General features: G+C 42.4%; 1 protein-coding gene across 2 annotated transcripts in view; it reads right to left on the reverse strand.

The window, feature by feature from the left end:
- Nucleotides 1-18,431, reverse strand: part of LOC116976724 (EH domain-containing protein 3-like) — a 62,252-nt gene extending 43,821 nt beyond the window's left edge. For both annotated transcript variants that reach the window (XR_004413028.1, XM_033026597.1), the window contains exons 1-3: nt 18,096-18,431; nt 9,583-9,759; nt 4,779-4,876 (exon numbers count right to left, since the gene is read on the reverse strand). Coding sequence is in view for 1 of the 2 variants with exons in the window: in XM_033026597.1 (XP_032882488.1) it covers nt 4,779-4,876; nt 9,583-9,759; nt 18,096-18,322 (502 nt within the window). In the remaining variant the exon portion in view is untranslated. The remainder of the gene's footprint in view (nt 1-4,778; nt 4,877-9,582; nt 9,760-18,095) is intronic.
- Nucleotides 18,432-18,742: the final 311 nt, after the last annotated feature.

The raw sequence follows: 18,742 nt of genomic DNA on the forward strand, positions 1-18,742 counted from the left end.
CAAGGTTCCCTTTCTTTACCATTCTTAGCCCTCTTCCTCACGGGAACATGCTGATTCTGAACTTTGATCAACTGGTCTTTAAACGTCTTCCACATGTCAGGTGTAGACTTACCCAATAACACATGCTCCCAGTGTATCCTCTCGAGCACCTCCTAATAATGTTGCAGTTTGCCACACTCCAATTTGGTACCTTCCCTTCTCCTTATTGAAAACAATCTTAATACTGATGGAGATGTGATCACCATTCCAAGATGCTCTTCTGCTGAACACCAGTCACTTAACCAGACTCATTTCCTAACACGAGGTCCAGAATGTAGCCTTCTTGGGTTTGTTTATCCACAAACATTTTCAAGAAACCCTCTTGATTCTGTTCTGAGCAAGTCCTAGTCAATATTGGGAAAGTTAGTCACCCACTACAATAACCCTGTTGCCTTGGCATCTTTCAGTCATCTGTTCTTCTATCTCCTGCTTGTCATAGGGGGGGGGGGGGGGGGGGGGCTATAGTACACCCCATTCGAATGTTTGCCCCTTTGTTATTTCCAAGCTCTACCTAGATGACAAACCCTCCAGTATGTCCTCTGAGTGCCACCACGAGAATCTCTTTGATTAGTAGCACAACTCATCCACCTCTTCCCCCCCCCCTCCGATGACGTCTGAAACATAGAAACTCCAGAACATTGAGCTGCCTGCCATGTCCCTCTTGCAACCAAGTTTCTGCAATGACCACAACCTCATAATCACAGGCTTTAAGTTCATGTGGTTTCGCCAAAATACCCCTTGCAGTGATATAAATACACTTCAGCCCATCAATGTCACCATTTTGTAGCTACCCCATATTCCCATCACTTCTCCTTGACTGTCCTTCCTTTGAGACGTACTGATCCTAACCTCTACACACCCATCACTCCTTTCAATTTCTGACGTACAACACCAGTTCCCACCTACTCGCCTCTCCAGTTTGAACCTCCTCAGATATCATCATATTCTTGAATGTCATTGCCAGATTCTTACATATTCCCTCCACACCCTCAACAAAAAGATATATAAAGGTTTACTTGATGCATCTCATTGGAAATTTTCTGCTGAGCATAGAAAGGAATTAAAAATTGCACAACTTTAGAATATTCATTTCATCCAAATATATCATGCACCAGAAGCTCAAATGCTGACAAAGTGATCAGAAACTGGGACTATTTGGTAGTTCCCAAAATGTGGTCAGTGTGATATTGAGCAACCAATATGATGGTAGTTCCCAAAATGTGGTCAGTGTGATACTGTGCAAGCAATATGATGGAACTGCTGAATTAATAAATTCACGATAGATACTGCCAGATTGTAGATACTCATCTGGTGTATGTATAAACACCAGATCAGCAAGATAATTTTAGATTATGTCTGCTTCCTCATTTGGCACATTCACTCGAATGGACCCAAATCTAGTTTCAATTTCTACAATTTTCAATCTGAAATATTTGGGTAATTGATCAATGATTGGCATTGCCTCGTCTATTGGACTGATTTTATCTTTCCATAAGTTTCCCCTTGCTGTTCATTTCAAGGGTGAATATTTCTAATTTACCGTATGTCATTCAATTTATTAAATTCAATGGACAACACAACATTTACCTCCTTTCAAAAAATTTTTTTTTAAATTTTGGTTTTAAAATGACCCCCCACCCCCTCCACATTCATTTATATTTTAGCTAGTTTTTCTATTGTCCCGAATTAGCTTAAGAAATATCGAACTCATATTCCCTGTATTGAGAAAGAGATCAGATTTATATAACACAATTCAAACTCTTGTGTTAAAAAAGATTTTTTGGAATTTAAGTCACTGCTACAATTAAGGTAACATGATGCTGGAATTTAAATAATAAGATTGATGCCCACATGGATAAGCGCAGTAAGAATAGAGCACTTTAGTAAATTAAATGATAACCAAGAAATCAATTAAAGCCTTTTTCTCCTCAGCAGATTAAGAAAGTTACCCATGTCTCCAATGGCTTTATACCTACTGCTATAGATGGACCGTAAAATACATTCTATAGGGGTGATTTGGCAATGACTCTGCCCAACACTAAGAAATGGAAAGCTCTGGATGTAACCCAGTCATTCACACAAACCAGCCTCCCCATCATCAAATCCATCCACACATCATGCTGCCTTGGAAAGCAGCCAACATAGTCAAGGATCTTTTTCATGTCGGTCATTTCCTCGTCTCCTCTCCCATCAGGCAGAAGATACAAATGTTTGAAAGAACGTACCACTCATTTCTGGTATAGTTTCTTCCCTGCCATTATCAGACTACTGAATTGTCCTCCCTTAAAATGGGGTGTAATCCTGATCTTCCAACCTACCTCATTGTGGTACTTTGAATTTTTTTCTCTGTGACTGTTGCGTTATGATGCTGCAATACTACATTATTCACTCTGGTATTTTTCTGCTTACAATTCCTGTTTTAATTGTATATGACTTACTGTAATTGTGCTCATACGAGTATGATTTGTTGGCATAGCATGCAAATAAAGCTTTTCACAATCGTGGTGCATAATCTGTCTGAAGGGTCATGACCTAAAACCATGTATGTTCTCCACGGATGCTGCCTGACCTGCTGAGTTAGTCCAGCACTTTGTGCCCTTTTGTATATTCACCAGCATCTGGAGTTCTTTATTTCTCCCTTCTTATATTAGCTGCTGTTCAAAGATTCTAAACATATTATTAGGAAAACTTGCAATCCTTATTGTAAAAAACTAAAATGTATTATTCCGCAAAAATCACTCCAGAATTCTTAATGTAAATGTGTACAATCAAGGCGCACTCACTACTTTACTGTGATTTTCTATTTGATACATTTTAAAAGGTCTATTTTGTTATTAACCCATGCATTGTTATGGGTATGATTTTTATTTAATTGTAAATTTTAACATTGTAATGGTAACAAAACGAATACACAGCTCTTTTCATTCAACTAAGATATCCTGGGGTTGAGAAAGCTGCTTTGCAAATATACTGTATTCTTCCTTTCTTTCGTAAAACATTCTTACTGCACGGGATGAATGGGTGCACTGCTTGGGATAAAGTGATGGAACCGAGGAAAAGGAGATTTGAAACGACAATATCTCTTGAGGAGGCAAAAAAGGTAGGAGATTGAGCAGGCATTTAAATAAAAGTCATAACAGAATGATAAATAGCACCTTGACAGTTGCTGGAGCGGAGTACAGAAGCAAAAGTATTCTAGTGGAATCCACAACATGTACTCCAACAGGGGAACATCTATCCATGCTTCTATCATTATGAATTTGACTTGAATTTTTCAGATTTTATGAAACTAACTGAATAATAAAACCACTAGACTTCAGTCACCCAGCACACAAACAGGCCCTTAGGCCTACCTAGTTCACATTGACCATCAAGCACCCGTTTACACTGTATCATACACTAGTCCCAATGTTTTCTCCCCAAATTCCCCATCAACGCTCCACCACAAAGCTTTATCACTCATTCATACACTACAGGCAATTTATCACGGCCAATTGACCTACAAATCCTCACATCTTTGGAATGAGAAACGAAACCAGAGCATGCGGAAACCCACATGATCCAAGGAAGAATGTGCAAATTTTACACTAGAGTTCAGGGTTGAACGCGAGCCACGAGACAGTGGGTCTACTAGCTACACCATTGTGCTTGCTCTATTTAAAAAATTCTGCCTTTTCTTCATATTTCTATAATGTTAACACTAAAATCAGCCGTCCTATGTGATTTGCGAATTGTATATTTTTATATACAAATATTGTGCACTTACTCCTGACCATGCATATTTGTTTGTGGACACAATAGAATGGATGATTCAACAATGCCTATAGGTGACTTGGAAGTGAAATAAAACAGATTTATATAATTGTCCCAATGTGCAGGATGTGCTCATTCATCTTTGCTATTACCAATGTCGTCGTAATTTATTGCAGAAGCCAAAAGTTGAAACATTTTCTAAGTTTTCTTATATAACTGAGAATACCACATCTTGACAAGCAATGGTGATAGCTGAACTGAACCCTCGAATCAACAACAGGTAGATTCAACCCCCAATAGTGTCGATTCAGAACACCCATTTTATTAACCGTACTGTTCCTTCTAAACTTATGCAGATGTTCTCATCTTCCTTTTAGCTGACCCAACGATATGAAACAACCAATTCAGTTTTTGTTGTCATTTTTGCTGCCTTTAACGCCTGTCAAACCAGTCTGCACTACTGCATATTGACAGCTTCCTATCCAATCAATCACAACTGGTCTCTCTCTGAACTCTACAGTAGTTCATCTGCACATTCTGCTCATGGCACCTACAGCTAAATCAACAGTGTACTACACAAGACCCTTTATATATTATGCAGTGATTTCAAAATAGCACTGCACCCAGTGATCGCACATTTACACAAGCGCTTGAATTAAACAAGCGTGGCAAATGTTTCATTCTTTTTACATTGTGTAAGATTTCATTCTTTATTCACTTCAGTAGTTCAATACGCAAATTTCAGCCCAGTCCGAGTTCACAGGAAAGGTGACAGAGGAAATGCTATTTTTAAAATAAGGGAGGCAAAGAAAAAGGAAGGAAGAAATTAAATGTAAATCAAAAAAAAAAAAAAAATTCTGCTAGGGAAACATTGAAAGCTGAATGACTGTCAATGTAGCTGCCGAGGAGGAAACCAAAAACTTGGCTTTTCTCATTTGTAATTCAGGAGGGAGATACCCACGCATGTCCGCTGAAACTATTCTTACCTCTGCTCATGCGTTGCTTTTCCCCAGAGAGGATACCTGGTGTGTCAATAACAGTAATGCTCTGCAGCACTTGATTTGGCAGCTGGGCACACATGAACCTGCAAATGGCAAAGAACATAACATCAGACTGATCCTGAACATGAACCCACAGCAATAATGAACAGGTCCCACAATCCACCGGACGGTTGGCTTCTTAATACTTTGCATAAACATCATTAGAAATTTGATTATGAAGATCCAACTGTCAGAACACATACTAATACACAATAAGATGCTCACCTCAAAATGTTCTGAGCCCTCATGACAATTATGTCCATCTTACTATTTAACTCTACTAATGGTGTATGCTTACAAAACAACAATGGAAAAGACTGGCATTACAAGTCCGCATAACTTGTTTGTTTCATAAAAATATCCAAAGCAGAGATACTGTTATGATAACCACGTTGTGTTATTGCTAACCTGCATTGAAAACAGTTCATTGAATGCTTGCATTAAACCATACAAACTGGTTTGTCCTAGGTTCAGACAACAGCCAATAGTCAATCACTAAGGGAGAACCAAAACTAGTCACATCACCATTCGATTATTGGTAGGGACCAATGCTGGCATATTTCTTCTTTCCCCCAACATCAAAAAGAAACATGTCATTAGTTCCAACCACAAAGTGCTGCTCAGATTCATCCCTGGAATTGTTCACCCTATCCAGCGTCAGCATAGACAATAGACATTAAATGCAGGAGTAGGCCATTCGGCCCTTCTAGCCAGCACCGCCATTCAATCTGATCATGGCCGATTATACCCAATCAGTACCCCGTTCCTGCCTTCTCCCCATATCCCCTGACTCCGCTATCTTTAAGAGCCCTATCTAGCTCTCTCTTGAAAGTATCCAGAGAACCGGCCTCCACCGCCCTCTGAGGCAGAGAATTCCACAGACTCACAACTCTCTGTGAAAAAGTGTTTCCTCGTCTCCATTCTAAATGGCTTACCCCTTATTCTTAAAGAGTAATACAGCAGAGAAACAGCCCCTTCGGCCCAACTCGTCCATGCCAACCAAGATGCCCACCCTATTTGCTCACATTTGGTCCATATCCCACTTAACCTTTCCAAGAACCTGTCTGAGCACCTTTTAAATGTTGTTATTGTACCTGCCTCAACAACATCCTCTAGCAGCTCATTCCATATACCCACCACCCTTTGAGTGAAATTTTGCCTCTCAGGTTCCTATTAAATCTTTCCCCTCTAAAATCTATGTCCTCTGGTTCTTGATTCTCTTACCCCAGGTAAAAGACTGTGCATTCACCCTATCAACTCCCCTCATGATTGTGTACACCTCTAGATGATCACCCTTTAGCCTCCTGTGCTCCTAACCTGCCCAACCTCTTCCTAGAGCTCAGGTCCTTGAGTCCTGGCAACATCCTCGTAAATCTTCTCTGCACTCTTTACAGCTTAATGCCATCCTTCCTATAGCAGGGTGACCACAACTGAACACAATACTCCAGAAGTGTCTTCACCAACGTCTTGTACAACTGTAACAGAATAAGCGAGATCGGTATTCTGACTGCGCATGGCCCAGGTCATAGGTCGCTAGCTATAAAGTCTCGGCAACGGTGGTGCTGCATTTTGTGCAAGCTTGCGTTTCGTCCGTGGTCGGGGTCGGGCCCCGGCTCTCCGTCGCTGCGGGTGCTCTTGAGTTGTTGCTGGGCCTTCCCCGTCCCCGGTGACCCTGGGCTGGCGGGGCGGCCCTGGACTTGCAGCCGTTGGCTCCAGCTCGGCTCTGCCTGTCCTGCCGGCTAGTCCTGTGGCTGAGGTAGCGCAGCTCGGCCAGGCCATAGGCGAATTGGCACTTGTAGCCGTAGCAATCCATCGGGGAGCGGGTTCCTCTGTAGTTGGAGCGAGGTTGGGCTAGAGTTGGCGCTGGCTGTGGGTTTTCCATGCTGGCGGTGGCCTGGGGGGCCGGTGTCCTGTCGATCGCACCCCGGGTGGGGATGGGACACTCGAGTGGGGGAGAAGAACCGGGGACGGTCCTGTGGCGGTTCGGCAGCGCTTGTGGCGCACGGTTTTGCGGATGAGAGCCGGTCTAGTCTTCCCAACCCCCCCCCCCCCCCCCCCCCCCCGGTCTCCCCCCCCGCACCTGGTCTCTCACTGAAAAAAGACAACAAAAAATCGGTCCCAAACTATACTCACTAAATCTACAGCTCTTCGCTCAATTTTTATTTACAGCGTTCAACCTTTGACAAATCCAAGGATTCCTGCTGACAATTCCCATGAGCCTGCTTCTGTACTCAATACCCTGACCGATGAAGGCTAATGTACCAACGTTCTTTACTATGCGACTCCACTTTCAGGAAACTGTACAACCATACTCCAATATCCCTCTGCTCTACAACAGTCCCCATGGGCACTGCCATTCATGTGAAGGTTTGGCCCTGGCTTGCCTTCCCAAAACACTTCACACATCTGCATGGTACTCCATTACCCATTCTGCAGCCCACTTGATCCTGCTGTCATTTCTGACAACCCTTTTCACTGTTTATGATACCACATACTTTGCTATCATCTGCAAATTTACTTATCATGCTTTACTCATTCTTATCTAAATTGTTAATATAAACCACCAACAACAATAGGCACAGCATCGATCCCCTAGGCATAGCACCGATCCCCAAGGCACAGCTCTAGTCACAGGCCTCCAGTCAGGAAAACAAACTTCCACCACAACCACCTTTCCATGAAGCCAATTTTGTATCCAGGCAGCCAACTCTCCCTGGATGCCATGCGGTCTAATCTTCCAGAGCAGCCCACCATATGTACCTTATCAACCTTAAGGACGATTACATGGATAGGAAATATTTAGAGGGATATGGGCCAAACATGGGCACTAGTATAGAGGGGGCAGCCTGGTTCTCATGGGCAAGTTGCGCCCAATGGCCTGTTTATATTCTGTATGACTATGACTATAGTCCTTACTGAAGTCCATATCCACAACGTCTATGGCCCTGCCCTTGTCCACCTTCTTAGTTACTTCTTCAAAAAACTCAATCAAATTTGTGAGACACAATATCCCCGTACAAAACTATGTTGACTATCCCTAATCAGCTTCTATCTGATGCAAATATATCTTATCCCTCGGAATCCTCTTCAGTAACTTGCTTACCACAGATGTTAGGGTCACCGATCTATAGTTCCCTGGCTTTTCAAAGCAATCCTTCTTAAATAGAGGGACAACATTAGCTACCATCCAGTCTTCCAGCATCACAGATAGAAGAAATAGAGGAAGGAAAATTGCAAGGAAATTATAGGTGGAAACTTACTTTAGTTTAGGTCATATTGTACAAAAAAACAACTTTCCCCAAAGCATTTTGCATCTATTACATAGGAGAAAAAAAGCAGTCACTGCTTTGGAAAACCTGCTCAAAACAAGTTAATTGCGTTTGCTTTTTACAATGATTTTGCATGGTTCTGCTCCATTAATTCCAATCTGTAGTTAAATTCCATATCCTAGCTTTAAGTCAATCAAATTACGGTAATGCAATCTCTTATGTCTCCACTACGTTTTATACCTACATTAAAAACAAGAGGGTAACTAAGGAGAGGGTTGAACAATACAATTATAAAGACGGAAATTTATGGTTGCAATCATGAGGATATAGGCAGTACTATGCATCTGAAATCACTATGGAGATGGATATGGAAGATAGTGAGAAGGGTGTGTTATACTAATATACTAAAACAGTTTGAGATCAAGAAAGAGATAATGTTGGGTCTCTTGAAAAGGATTAAGGTGAATAAATCTCCAGGGTTTGACAGCATCAATCCCAGATTAATGGAAGTGGCAAGAAAGGAGATTGCTAAAGCCTCGACAAAGATCTCTGTATCCTATCCAGCCACAGGCGATATCCCAGAGGACGAGGGTAGCCAATGTTGTTCCCTTAGGAAGCAGTGATAATCCGGGAACATATTGGCTGGTGAACCTCATGTCAAAGGTAAGGACGCTATTGGAGAGACTTCTTCAGAATGGGATTAACTCACATTTGGAGGAAAATGGGATCATTAGAGACAGTCTGCATGGCTTCATCTGCGGCAGTACACGTTTTTGTACCTTAAATTAATTTTAAATTAATTAATTGTTATTTTAAGGGCGACACAGTAGTGCAGCTCTTAGAGGTACTGTCTCGGAATTCCAGCGACCCAGGTTTGATCCCGGCCTAGGGTGCTGTCTATGTGGAGTTTGCACATTTTCCCTGAGACCGCGTGGGTTTCTTCCCTGTGCTCCAATTTCCTCTCACATTCCAAAGGCATACGGGTTTGTAGGTTAATTGGCCTCTGTAAAAACAAAATGCCCCTAGTGTGTAAGGAGTGGATGAGAACATGGGATGACATAGAACCGATGTGAATGGGTGTGGTCTCAGTGGTCTGAGGAAATTGGGTTGTGATCTCTGTCCAAGCCATTTTACATATGTAACAAACAACAGAGGTCCTAGCACAAAGGTAGACAAAAAAGCTGGAGGAACTCAGCGGGTGAGGGAGCATCTTTGAAGCGAAGGAATAGACGACGTTTCGGGTCGAGACCCTTCTTCAGAAGAAGGGTCTCGACCCGAAACGTCGCCTATTCCTTCGCTCCATAGATGCTGCCTCACCCGCTGAGTTTCTCCAGCTTTTTTGTCTATCTTCGATTTTTCCAGCATCTGCAGTTCTTTCTTAAACACATGGTCCTAGTACATGGAGCGATGTATAGCCATTTGTCTGATATCTTATCAAATGAACAGGATTACATGTTTACACATATAAGGGAATTATATACCTGTTTAGGAAAGCATTTCCAAAAGAATTCAGTTTTCGGAATGGTTTTTTGGGATCTACAACAAGTGCATTGCCAGGAATTATGCCTTCTTCTTCTCCGTGCATCACAGCAATGAAGGAATCTGTTGTTGGTTCAGGTCCAATTCTCATCCCTGGAAAATCCTGCTCCAGGAGGTATCTGTGGAGTAACAAAATGTTATTGGGAGTTGCTACATTCTCAAGAATTGAGAATTGCCACATAACAATTGTGCCATGTGCTATAATTTTAGAATAGAAACCGAAAGCTATTTTTTAACCTCAATTATTCAGCACAATTCTTTATTGAAAGCTGGGCAGCACAGTGGCACAGCTGGCAGAGTTTTGGTCTCACAGCACCAGAGACCCGGGTTCGATCCTGAACACAGGTGCTGTGTGTAAGGAGTTTGCACATTCTCCCTCTGACTGCTTGGGTTTCATCCGGGTTCTCCAGTTTCCTCCCACATCCAAAAAGTGTGGGTTCGTAGGTATATTACTCCTAATGTGCAAGGGGTGGATGCAAAAGTGAACAACATAATACAACTGCGAATGGGTGATCGATGGTCAGCATTATCCCGTGCTGTAAAATTCAATCAAAACTGTCATTCTGGTGTGGATACAGAGCTGTCAGTTGACGCTTCCAGATTATATTAATGCGTGTGGTATGATTAAATATTTTAGAGATAAAATTAACTGCAAACAATTATGGACATTATCCCTAGGGACATAACTGAATTGAGAACAAGAGTTCTTCAAACCTGCTGTCCCTTAATTGGACAGCAGCTTATTTAATTTGTCTAATATTCCCATCTACCCACAATAACCATTTACTCCTTGCTTACCTACCATGCTTCAAAATGATTCTCAGGCTGCATCATGTTTTGTGGTAGATAATCTTATAGTCTTGTGGCTTTCTGGGAGAAAATGTTTTGCTTCGTCCGTCTCAAATAGGGAACTGGAGGTAGACACAAAATGCTGGAGTAACTCAGCGGGACAGGCAACATCTCTGGAGAGAAGAAGTGGCTGACGTTTCGTGTCGAGAAACTTTTTCAGACCTATTCTTCAAATAGGGAACTGTTTATTTGGCCATTAGTTCTAGATTCTCCCACAAGAGGAAACATCCTCTCCATTTATCTCCTATAATGACCTCAGAATTTTACGTTTTCAACCAAATCTTACCTAAACTCCAGGCCTATCCAACCTTCCCTAGGCAAGCCACCTATTCCAGACATTAGTCTATCAAATCTTTTGTTTCTAACATTAATATCGTTCTTTAAATAGAGAAATCAATATCGTACACAGTTCACCTGATGTGGTCTCATCAAAGCCCTTTATAAATGAGGCATAATCCCCCCCCCCCCCCCCACCTCCACTAATTCTGCATGAAATTCCCACACAATTAAATATTTCATTATGTTACCTGCCCTAATTATTTGTTATCATTGCATTCTAGATTTTTGCTAATCATGCACAAGCTCCATCCAAGACTGCAAGAAATTGCAGAGTTGTGGACTTAGCCCAGACCAGCATGCAAGATAAGACACAATTCCCTTATCATGTATCTATACACTGTAATGGATTGATTATAATCATGTATTGTCTTTCTGCTGACTGGATAGCATAGAACAAAAATCTATTGACTGTCTCTCAGTATACGTGACAATAAAGTAAACTGAACTGAAAAGGGTCTCGAGCCGAAATGTCGCCCATTCCTTCTCTCCAGAGATGCTGCCTGTCGCACTGAGTTACTCAGCATTTTGTGTCCATCCTCAGGTTAAAGGAGCATGTGCAGCTCCTGCCTACTCATTTGCATTGACTCCATGTACATTCCATGCTGCCTCAGCATAATAATGCATCTTTTCCAGAGTGGCTGTGTGACCTGCTGAGGGATTTGAGCACCTTGTAGTCTTTTCTCTATTACGCATCATCTGCCGTTCATTGTTAGCGTTACACACAATCATAGTCAGTCTCTCTCTCTCTCCCTCTCCCTCTCTCCCCCCCTCCCCCCCTCCCCCCCCCCACATTATAATAAGGGTTTACTGTTCTTACATTTATTTCCTACAAGATATGTCCTATCAAACATCTGCAGTATTTTGCTTTTCATATATGTCTATTATTTATCCTGAGAACCGAAGGTGTCATTTTTTAACGCTGAAACAGACGTTATTTGGTGTCGCTTAAAAAAAATCATACTAAATTGTATGTGCATACACACCTTAACGACAAGAAAAAAATAGGCACCTTTCCCAGAATGAACTGATAATCACTTTAAAAGGATTCAAAGCTAAATTGGAACGGCATAAGACATGTGTTCCAATATACCCCTTTCCACAGGACTTCAGTAAATGAATAAAAGTTACTATTTATTTATTTAAAATGTGATTTTAAAGTTTAACTTAAAATAATTTATTTATTAAGGAGACTCATCGACTCAAGACTTTTTAAATTTGAAAAATCCTTTTTATCGTTATAAATGGTTCACAAACATCCCACAAAACTGAGCTGCTATTTTTCATTTTAATGTCAGATTTCTAGTATTTTTCCTTTGTGTTATTATTTGGTTTACTTTTCTTTAAGGAATTTTTCCTTCAAGTAGCTTTGTACTTCACACGAGCAATCTTGTTTCCTCCACTTGGTTAATGCAATGTTTTGGATTTTCAATGAAAATTGAATGTTTTCTGATGAAAGATCATCAAGCTGAATTTTCTCCTCATACACACTCTGCTAACTAAGATCTTTACAACATTTTCCGTGTCAGTTTTCTGTACCAGCGACATTTCACTCTTTTTATAATAAGCTTATAATAAATATATGAATTGGGGCGTAAAATACCAACTTTCTGAACTGTTGACACTCCGAATTGGATTGCATCCTGAATCAAAATTGTAGACAGTCTTTTCTGCAAAACCCACTATAATCCTCTATGCAGCTCTAAAAAAGTTAAACTACAACATCTCTTTCCCATTCTGTTCCCTGAAATGAAATGGACTCCATTTAATTCTCTTAGTTTGAATTTCCTCTGACAGGTTAGCACACAACAAACGTTTTACATGTGACAATAAACTAAACTAAACCGTTTCTATGGTTCTGATGATAAAGTGGGTGTATCGTAGATAGTAAAGACAATTATTAAAAATTACAGCAGGCTCTTGATCAGCTGGGCAAGTGGACTGAGGAGTTGTTAATTGCAGATAAGTGACCTCTATCCTAGACTCTCCCACTAGTGGAAACATCTTCTCCACATCCACTCTATCCAAGCCTTTCACTATTCTGTATGTTTCAAATGAGGTCCACCCCTCATTCTTCTAAACCCCAGCAAGTACAGGCCAAGTGCCGACAAACGCTCATCATAAGTTAACCTACTCATTCCTGGGATCATTCTTATAAACTTCCTCTGGACCCTCTCCAGACCCAGCACATCCTTCCTCAGTTATGGGGCCAAACATTGCTCACAAAATTGCAAATGCGGCTTTACCAGCGCCTTATAGAGCCTCAGCATTACATCTACGTATTACAGAGCAGAGGGATCCAGCAGCGCAGGATACAGTTCCCTGAATTTGGCGTCACAGGTAGATAAGGTGGTCAAAAAGGCTTTCGGTACGTTGACCATCATCATTCAGGGTATTGAGTATAGAAGTTGGGACGTTATGTTACAGTTGTATAACACGATGGTGAGGTCACATTTGGAGTATTGTTTAAGAAGGAACTGCAGATGCTGGAAAAATCGAAGGTAGACAAAAATGCTGGAGAAACTCAGCGGGTGAGGCAGCATCTATGGAGCGAAGGAATATGTGACGTTACGGGTTGAGACCCTTCTTCAGACTGATGTGGCGGGGGGGGGGGGCGGGAAGAAGATCAGTGGAGTATTGTGTACAGTTTCGGTCACCCTTCCATATGAAGAATATTGTTCAAACTGAAAGGAGTGCAGATAATATCTATGAGGATGTTGCCAGGATTTGAGAGCCTGAGATACAGGGAGAGGTTGTGCAGGCTAGGACTTTATTCTTTGGAGCACAAAAGGCTGATGGGTGATCTTAAATAATGAGAAGAATAGACAGGATGAATTCACAGAGTCTTTTATCCGGAGAAGGGGAATCAAGATCCAGAGGACATAGGTTAAATGTGCGAGGAAAAAGATAGGAACCTGAGTTCCCACCTGATGGGTATATCGTTCCATATACCCATCAGGTGGGTATATGGAACGAGGTGTCACAATAGGCAGTTCAGGCAGGTATTATAATATTAGTCTGCAAGACATTTGGGCAGGCACATGGTTGGGAAAGGATGAGAGGGACATTGGCCAAAAGCGGGCAGATTGATGAAGCATCTTGGTCGTCATGGACAAGTTGGGCCAAAGGGCCTTTTTCTGTGCTGGATGACTCTATTAGTTGGTAGCAATTAAACATCTTAGTTAAAGCCCCTACAATCTCTTCCCTTTCCCGTGTAATAAATAGCCTGGGGTAGATCCCATCTGGCCCTGTGCATTTATCCTCCACTAAGCCCACTAAGGCATCAAGTACCTCCTCTTTGTAGAACAAGGAACTGTAGATGCTGGTTTACAGAAATGTTAACAATGTGCTGGAGTAGCACAGCGGGTCGGGTAATATCTCTGGAGAACATGGGTGTGATGTTTCAGGTTACGACCCTTATTCAGTCTGCCTCTATATTCCAGTCTACGAAGGAGACATTCACCTTCCCCTTTGCTAAATTTCCCAACTGTAAAGTCCATTTTGCTAGTGAATACTGATGACGTATTCATTTGGAACCACTCCTATAACTTATAGCTCCATAAACAGATTGTTCCTGTTATCCCTGATAGACAATGCTCTTTCCATGATTATTTCATTGTGCTAATATGCACATACACAGACGCCAAGTTTTGTCAGAGCATTTCAGTATTCTAGTACCTGAAAATCAGTATTTTGCTGAGGAAATCAGTACTTTGCTGAAAAAAATGTTTTTTTAATGCAGTCATACCCATGTAAGAGTACAAGAATGCATAACTTTTCTACCAATTGACATGTCTTCTACGCACCTTGCTTGACAGTACATTCATTGCCATCTCTTTGTATACTGCTGTATACAACTACCACTGAGAAAGAGAATTCCAAAGACTCATTGTTATACAGTCTGTGACCCATAGCGCTATGTGTAAAGCCCATAGCGCTCCAGCTGGTAGCACTTTATATTAGATCCCACAACCCTCCAGCCGACAGCTCTTCGTTTAAATTCCCACGCGTTAAACTGACAGCGCTCTATTTAAACCTGGAGCGGGACAGGCAGCCTGGAGCGAAGGAATGGGTGACGTTTCTGGTCGAGACCCTTCTTCAGACTGAACTGACCTCCGTATTTAAAATCCTTATTTAACACCACAAAACCGTACATCCGTATTCTAATCGCATTTCCGTACAAAATACGGAAAATCCATACTACTTGGCAGCTCTGCATATAGAACATCTTCAGAATTATCTTAATCCTGTCTGCTAGTGATATTTTATGATTTCCCCCCACACCCTACCCCATCTCACCATCTATGTCTTCCTAATTTACTTTTGAGCACCTCCTTATAGTTTTTAGACTACTAGTGGGCATTGTTCATCTTTAGTTCCATACACCCATCATATGTTTCCTTTATACACTTTATCAAAACCTCAATAACCTTTAATTAGGTTAGGTTCAGGCTCCCAGAATTTGTGAACCCTGGCTTGTATCCTTACAGAAACATGTTGACCCTGAAACCTTGCTATTTCTCGTTTGAATGCTTTCCACTGTGCAGATGTCGACTTGCATGCAAGTAGATGCTCTCATTCAAACTTTAGTCAGATCCTCTCTGAATGGATTGAGTGGATGTGGCGAGGATGTTTCCACTAGTGGGTGAGTTTAGGACCAGAGGCCATAGCCCGAGAATAAAAAGACGTACGCAAGGAGATGAGGAGGGATTTCTTTAGTCAGAGGGTGGTGACTCCGTGGAATTAATTGCCAAGTTAATAGATATTTTTAAGGCCGAGATTGACAGATTCTTGGTTAGTGCAGGTGTCAGGGGTTATGGGGAGAAGGCAAGAGAATGGAGTTGAGAGGGAAAGACAGATCAGTCATGATTGAATGCCAGAGTAACTTGATGGGCTAAATGATGGAATTCTGCTCCTATAACTTATGGAGATAGACCTTTCTATTTATTTCTGGTCCATCACGTTTTCCATCACATTGAAACATATGAGATTATGTCATAATCCCCAAATTACTCCCCATCTGAAACTTCCTCTACTTGAACCAGCTTCATTCTCCGGGTTATGGGCATGCTCTCTCCTTCATTGCTCTATCTACATATTGTGTCAAAAGTTATTTTGAACACATCTCAAAATTCCAATTCTTGGAGCCTTAATGACTAATGTAATATTATATTCACTGGCATTTAGAAGGAGAGGGCATCTTACAGAAACTGATTCCTGGGATGTCAGGACTTTCATATGAAGAAAGACTGGATAGACTCGGCTTGTACACGCTAGAATTTAGAAGATTGAGGGGGGATCTTATAGAAACTTACAAAATTCTTAAGGGGTTGGACAGGCTAGATGCAGGAAGATTATTCCCGATGTTGGGGAAGTCCAGAACTAGGGGTCACAGTTTAAGGATAAGAGGGAAGTCTTTTAGGACCGAGATGAGAAAATCATTTTTTACACAGAGAGTGGTGAATCTGTGGAATTCTCTGCCACAGAAGGTAGTTGAGGCCAGTTCATTGGCTATAGGGCGGTTGCACGCAAGGTCACTGGGTCAGAGGGCTTGACGCACGGAGCCACTCAATCCATCTGGAAGACATCCGTCACTTCTGGTATATGTTATTAATGCAAGAAACGCGTACTTTCCTACCTGTTAAAAAACGCCAAAATATTGAATTTCTACGCTGAAAAAAATTGTGGAAGTCGGGGTAAGTGTGAGAGACATGTACCCAACTTTAGAATTCCAAACGTGAAGCGAAATGAAGGTATAGAGAAGCGAGAGCTGAAGGGACAACAGCAGCTAAAGTGCTTGGTAAACACTGGTCGTGCAGATATCGGAATTGAAAATATCGGAATTATCGCGTTAGCTCACTGCATTTCATCAACAGTAAGGCATTATTTGTGTTTTTTCTTGATTCCTTTGGTATCTAAAAAGTCTCAGAAGTGATCAATCTGGCTGTAAATTTTTCTTCAGATGCGTTTTCATTTTGTATGTAAAAACCCACGAAAACCATGGGCGATTTAAAAAATTTACAGCCAGATTTATCACTTCTGAAACTTTTTAGATGCCAAAGAAATCAGGAAAAAACGCAAATAATGCCTTAGTTGATGAAATGCAGTGAGCAAACTGCCAATGTTCGCTAAGCACTCTGGCTGTTGTTGTCCCTTCAGTTCTCACTTCTATCTACCGTCATTTCTCCTCACTTTTGGAATTCTGAAGTATGATAAGTGTCTCACACGCTTATCCATTTCCATAATTATTTGCAGCGCAAAAATTGACATTTTCGGCGGATTTTAATGGGGCCGCTATGTTGGAAACAATGGTAAGTGCCTACCTGCAGTACATCGCGTGTAATCCATTTGGAGTAGCGTAGCAACAGTACAGGTCATGGGTCGTGACCCGACTGCCATGAAACCTCCCTATATTTAAGAGGGAGTTAGATGTGGCCCTTGTGACTAAAGGGATCAGGGGGTATGGAGAGAAGGCAGGGATGGGATACCGAGTTGGATGATCAGCCATGATCATATTGAATGGCGGTGCAGGCTCGAAGGGCCGAATGGCCTACTCCTGCACCTATTTTCTATGTTTCTATATAAAATTCTTTAGGGATTGGACAGGCTAGATGCAGGGAAATGTTCCTGATGTTGGGGGAGTTAGTTTTTTAGTTATGAAGTAGTTGATGACAATAATGTGGCAGCCACACACGCTCATGCAACAGAGATGCCCGGTGGGGTAGTCTGCTCCTTCCTTAGCTCACTCAGGGACACTTGCTGCTCCTGATGCGTGGCAATGAGATTTTCAGTACTATTCCAAATGCTTCTTCACTTCGAGATCCACAGGAGTTAATGGAGATGTTGCATTTCTGCAAATAAGGCATATGCAAATCCTTGATACTTACCCTGCACCCACTTGCTAATTTCTTCCCAGTTTGCAACAACAATGACTGCTTTAGGAGCTTGCCAGTGCAGCAACACTGAAGACACAAACGCTGAAGGTGTGACATGGCTCTTTCTATATGGGCAATGCCACAGTTGGATGCTGAACAAGAATCCAGAGCCTTTAGTAGTGGAGTATTTGCTTACCACAGAGCAAACACCGCTATGAGGATCGTTATTGGATTAAACCTTAAAAACCCAGTGGGTTTTTTTTAAAACATTCCCAGACTACACTGTTTATGCAAGAAACCAGTGGGGAACAGGGCACGCCCAACATTTCCAACTGCTTTGCTAGTTCCCAAGTACCTGGGGCGGAGCTAGTAACCGGCCTGAGACTGGTGATTACCTGATGAAGGTGGTCTTGCCAGTCGAGTACTGCCCAATAAGCAGCACCATAGGTTTGTTCTCGAAGTCAGCCTGTTCCAGAGCGGGCGAATGGAAATGGTGGAAGTGGTAGTAATCCTCCAGGGGCTGCAGCCTCTTGATGTACAGGGAGCGCAGCCCGTCCGCCACCGTCTCAAACACCATCGCGTCCTTCTGAGAGGCGTCGGGCCCGGACAGCCAGCTGAACATGGTGACCCGACCCGACCCCCGCCCCGCCTTAAATCACACCGCCTCTGGCACTGCTTGTCCTGGTCTCTCCCCCCTCACTAACTCCGTGTCCTGGTCTCTCCCCCCTCACTAACTCCGTGTCCTGGTCTCTCCCCCCTCACTAACTCCGTGTCCCACTCTCTCCCCCCTCACTAACTCCGTGTCCCGGTCTCTCCCCCCTCACTAACTCCGTGTCCCACTCTCTCTCTGTCACTCCGGCTCGATGGCTGCTTGTCCCGGTCTCTCCCTCAACACCTCCCGGTCCCGGTCTCTCTCCCTGACTGCGGGTCAATGGCCGCTGCCTTGTCCCCCTCTCTCTCTCTCTCTCTCACACACACACGCACCGACTCCAGGTCCCGGTTTCTCTGACCAACTCCGGGTCCCCTCTCCCCTTTGTGACTC

This window comes from Amblyraja radiata, chromosome 9, assembly GCF_010909765.2.
Source record: "Amblyraja radiata isolate CabotCenter1 chromosome 9, sAmbRad1.1.pri, whole genome shotgun sequence".
NCBI classification, from domain to species: domain Eukaryota; kingdom Metazoa; phylum Chordata; class Chondrichthyes; order Rajiformes; family Rajidae; genus Amblyraja; species Amblyraja radiata.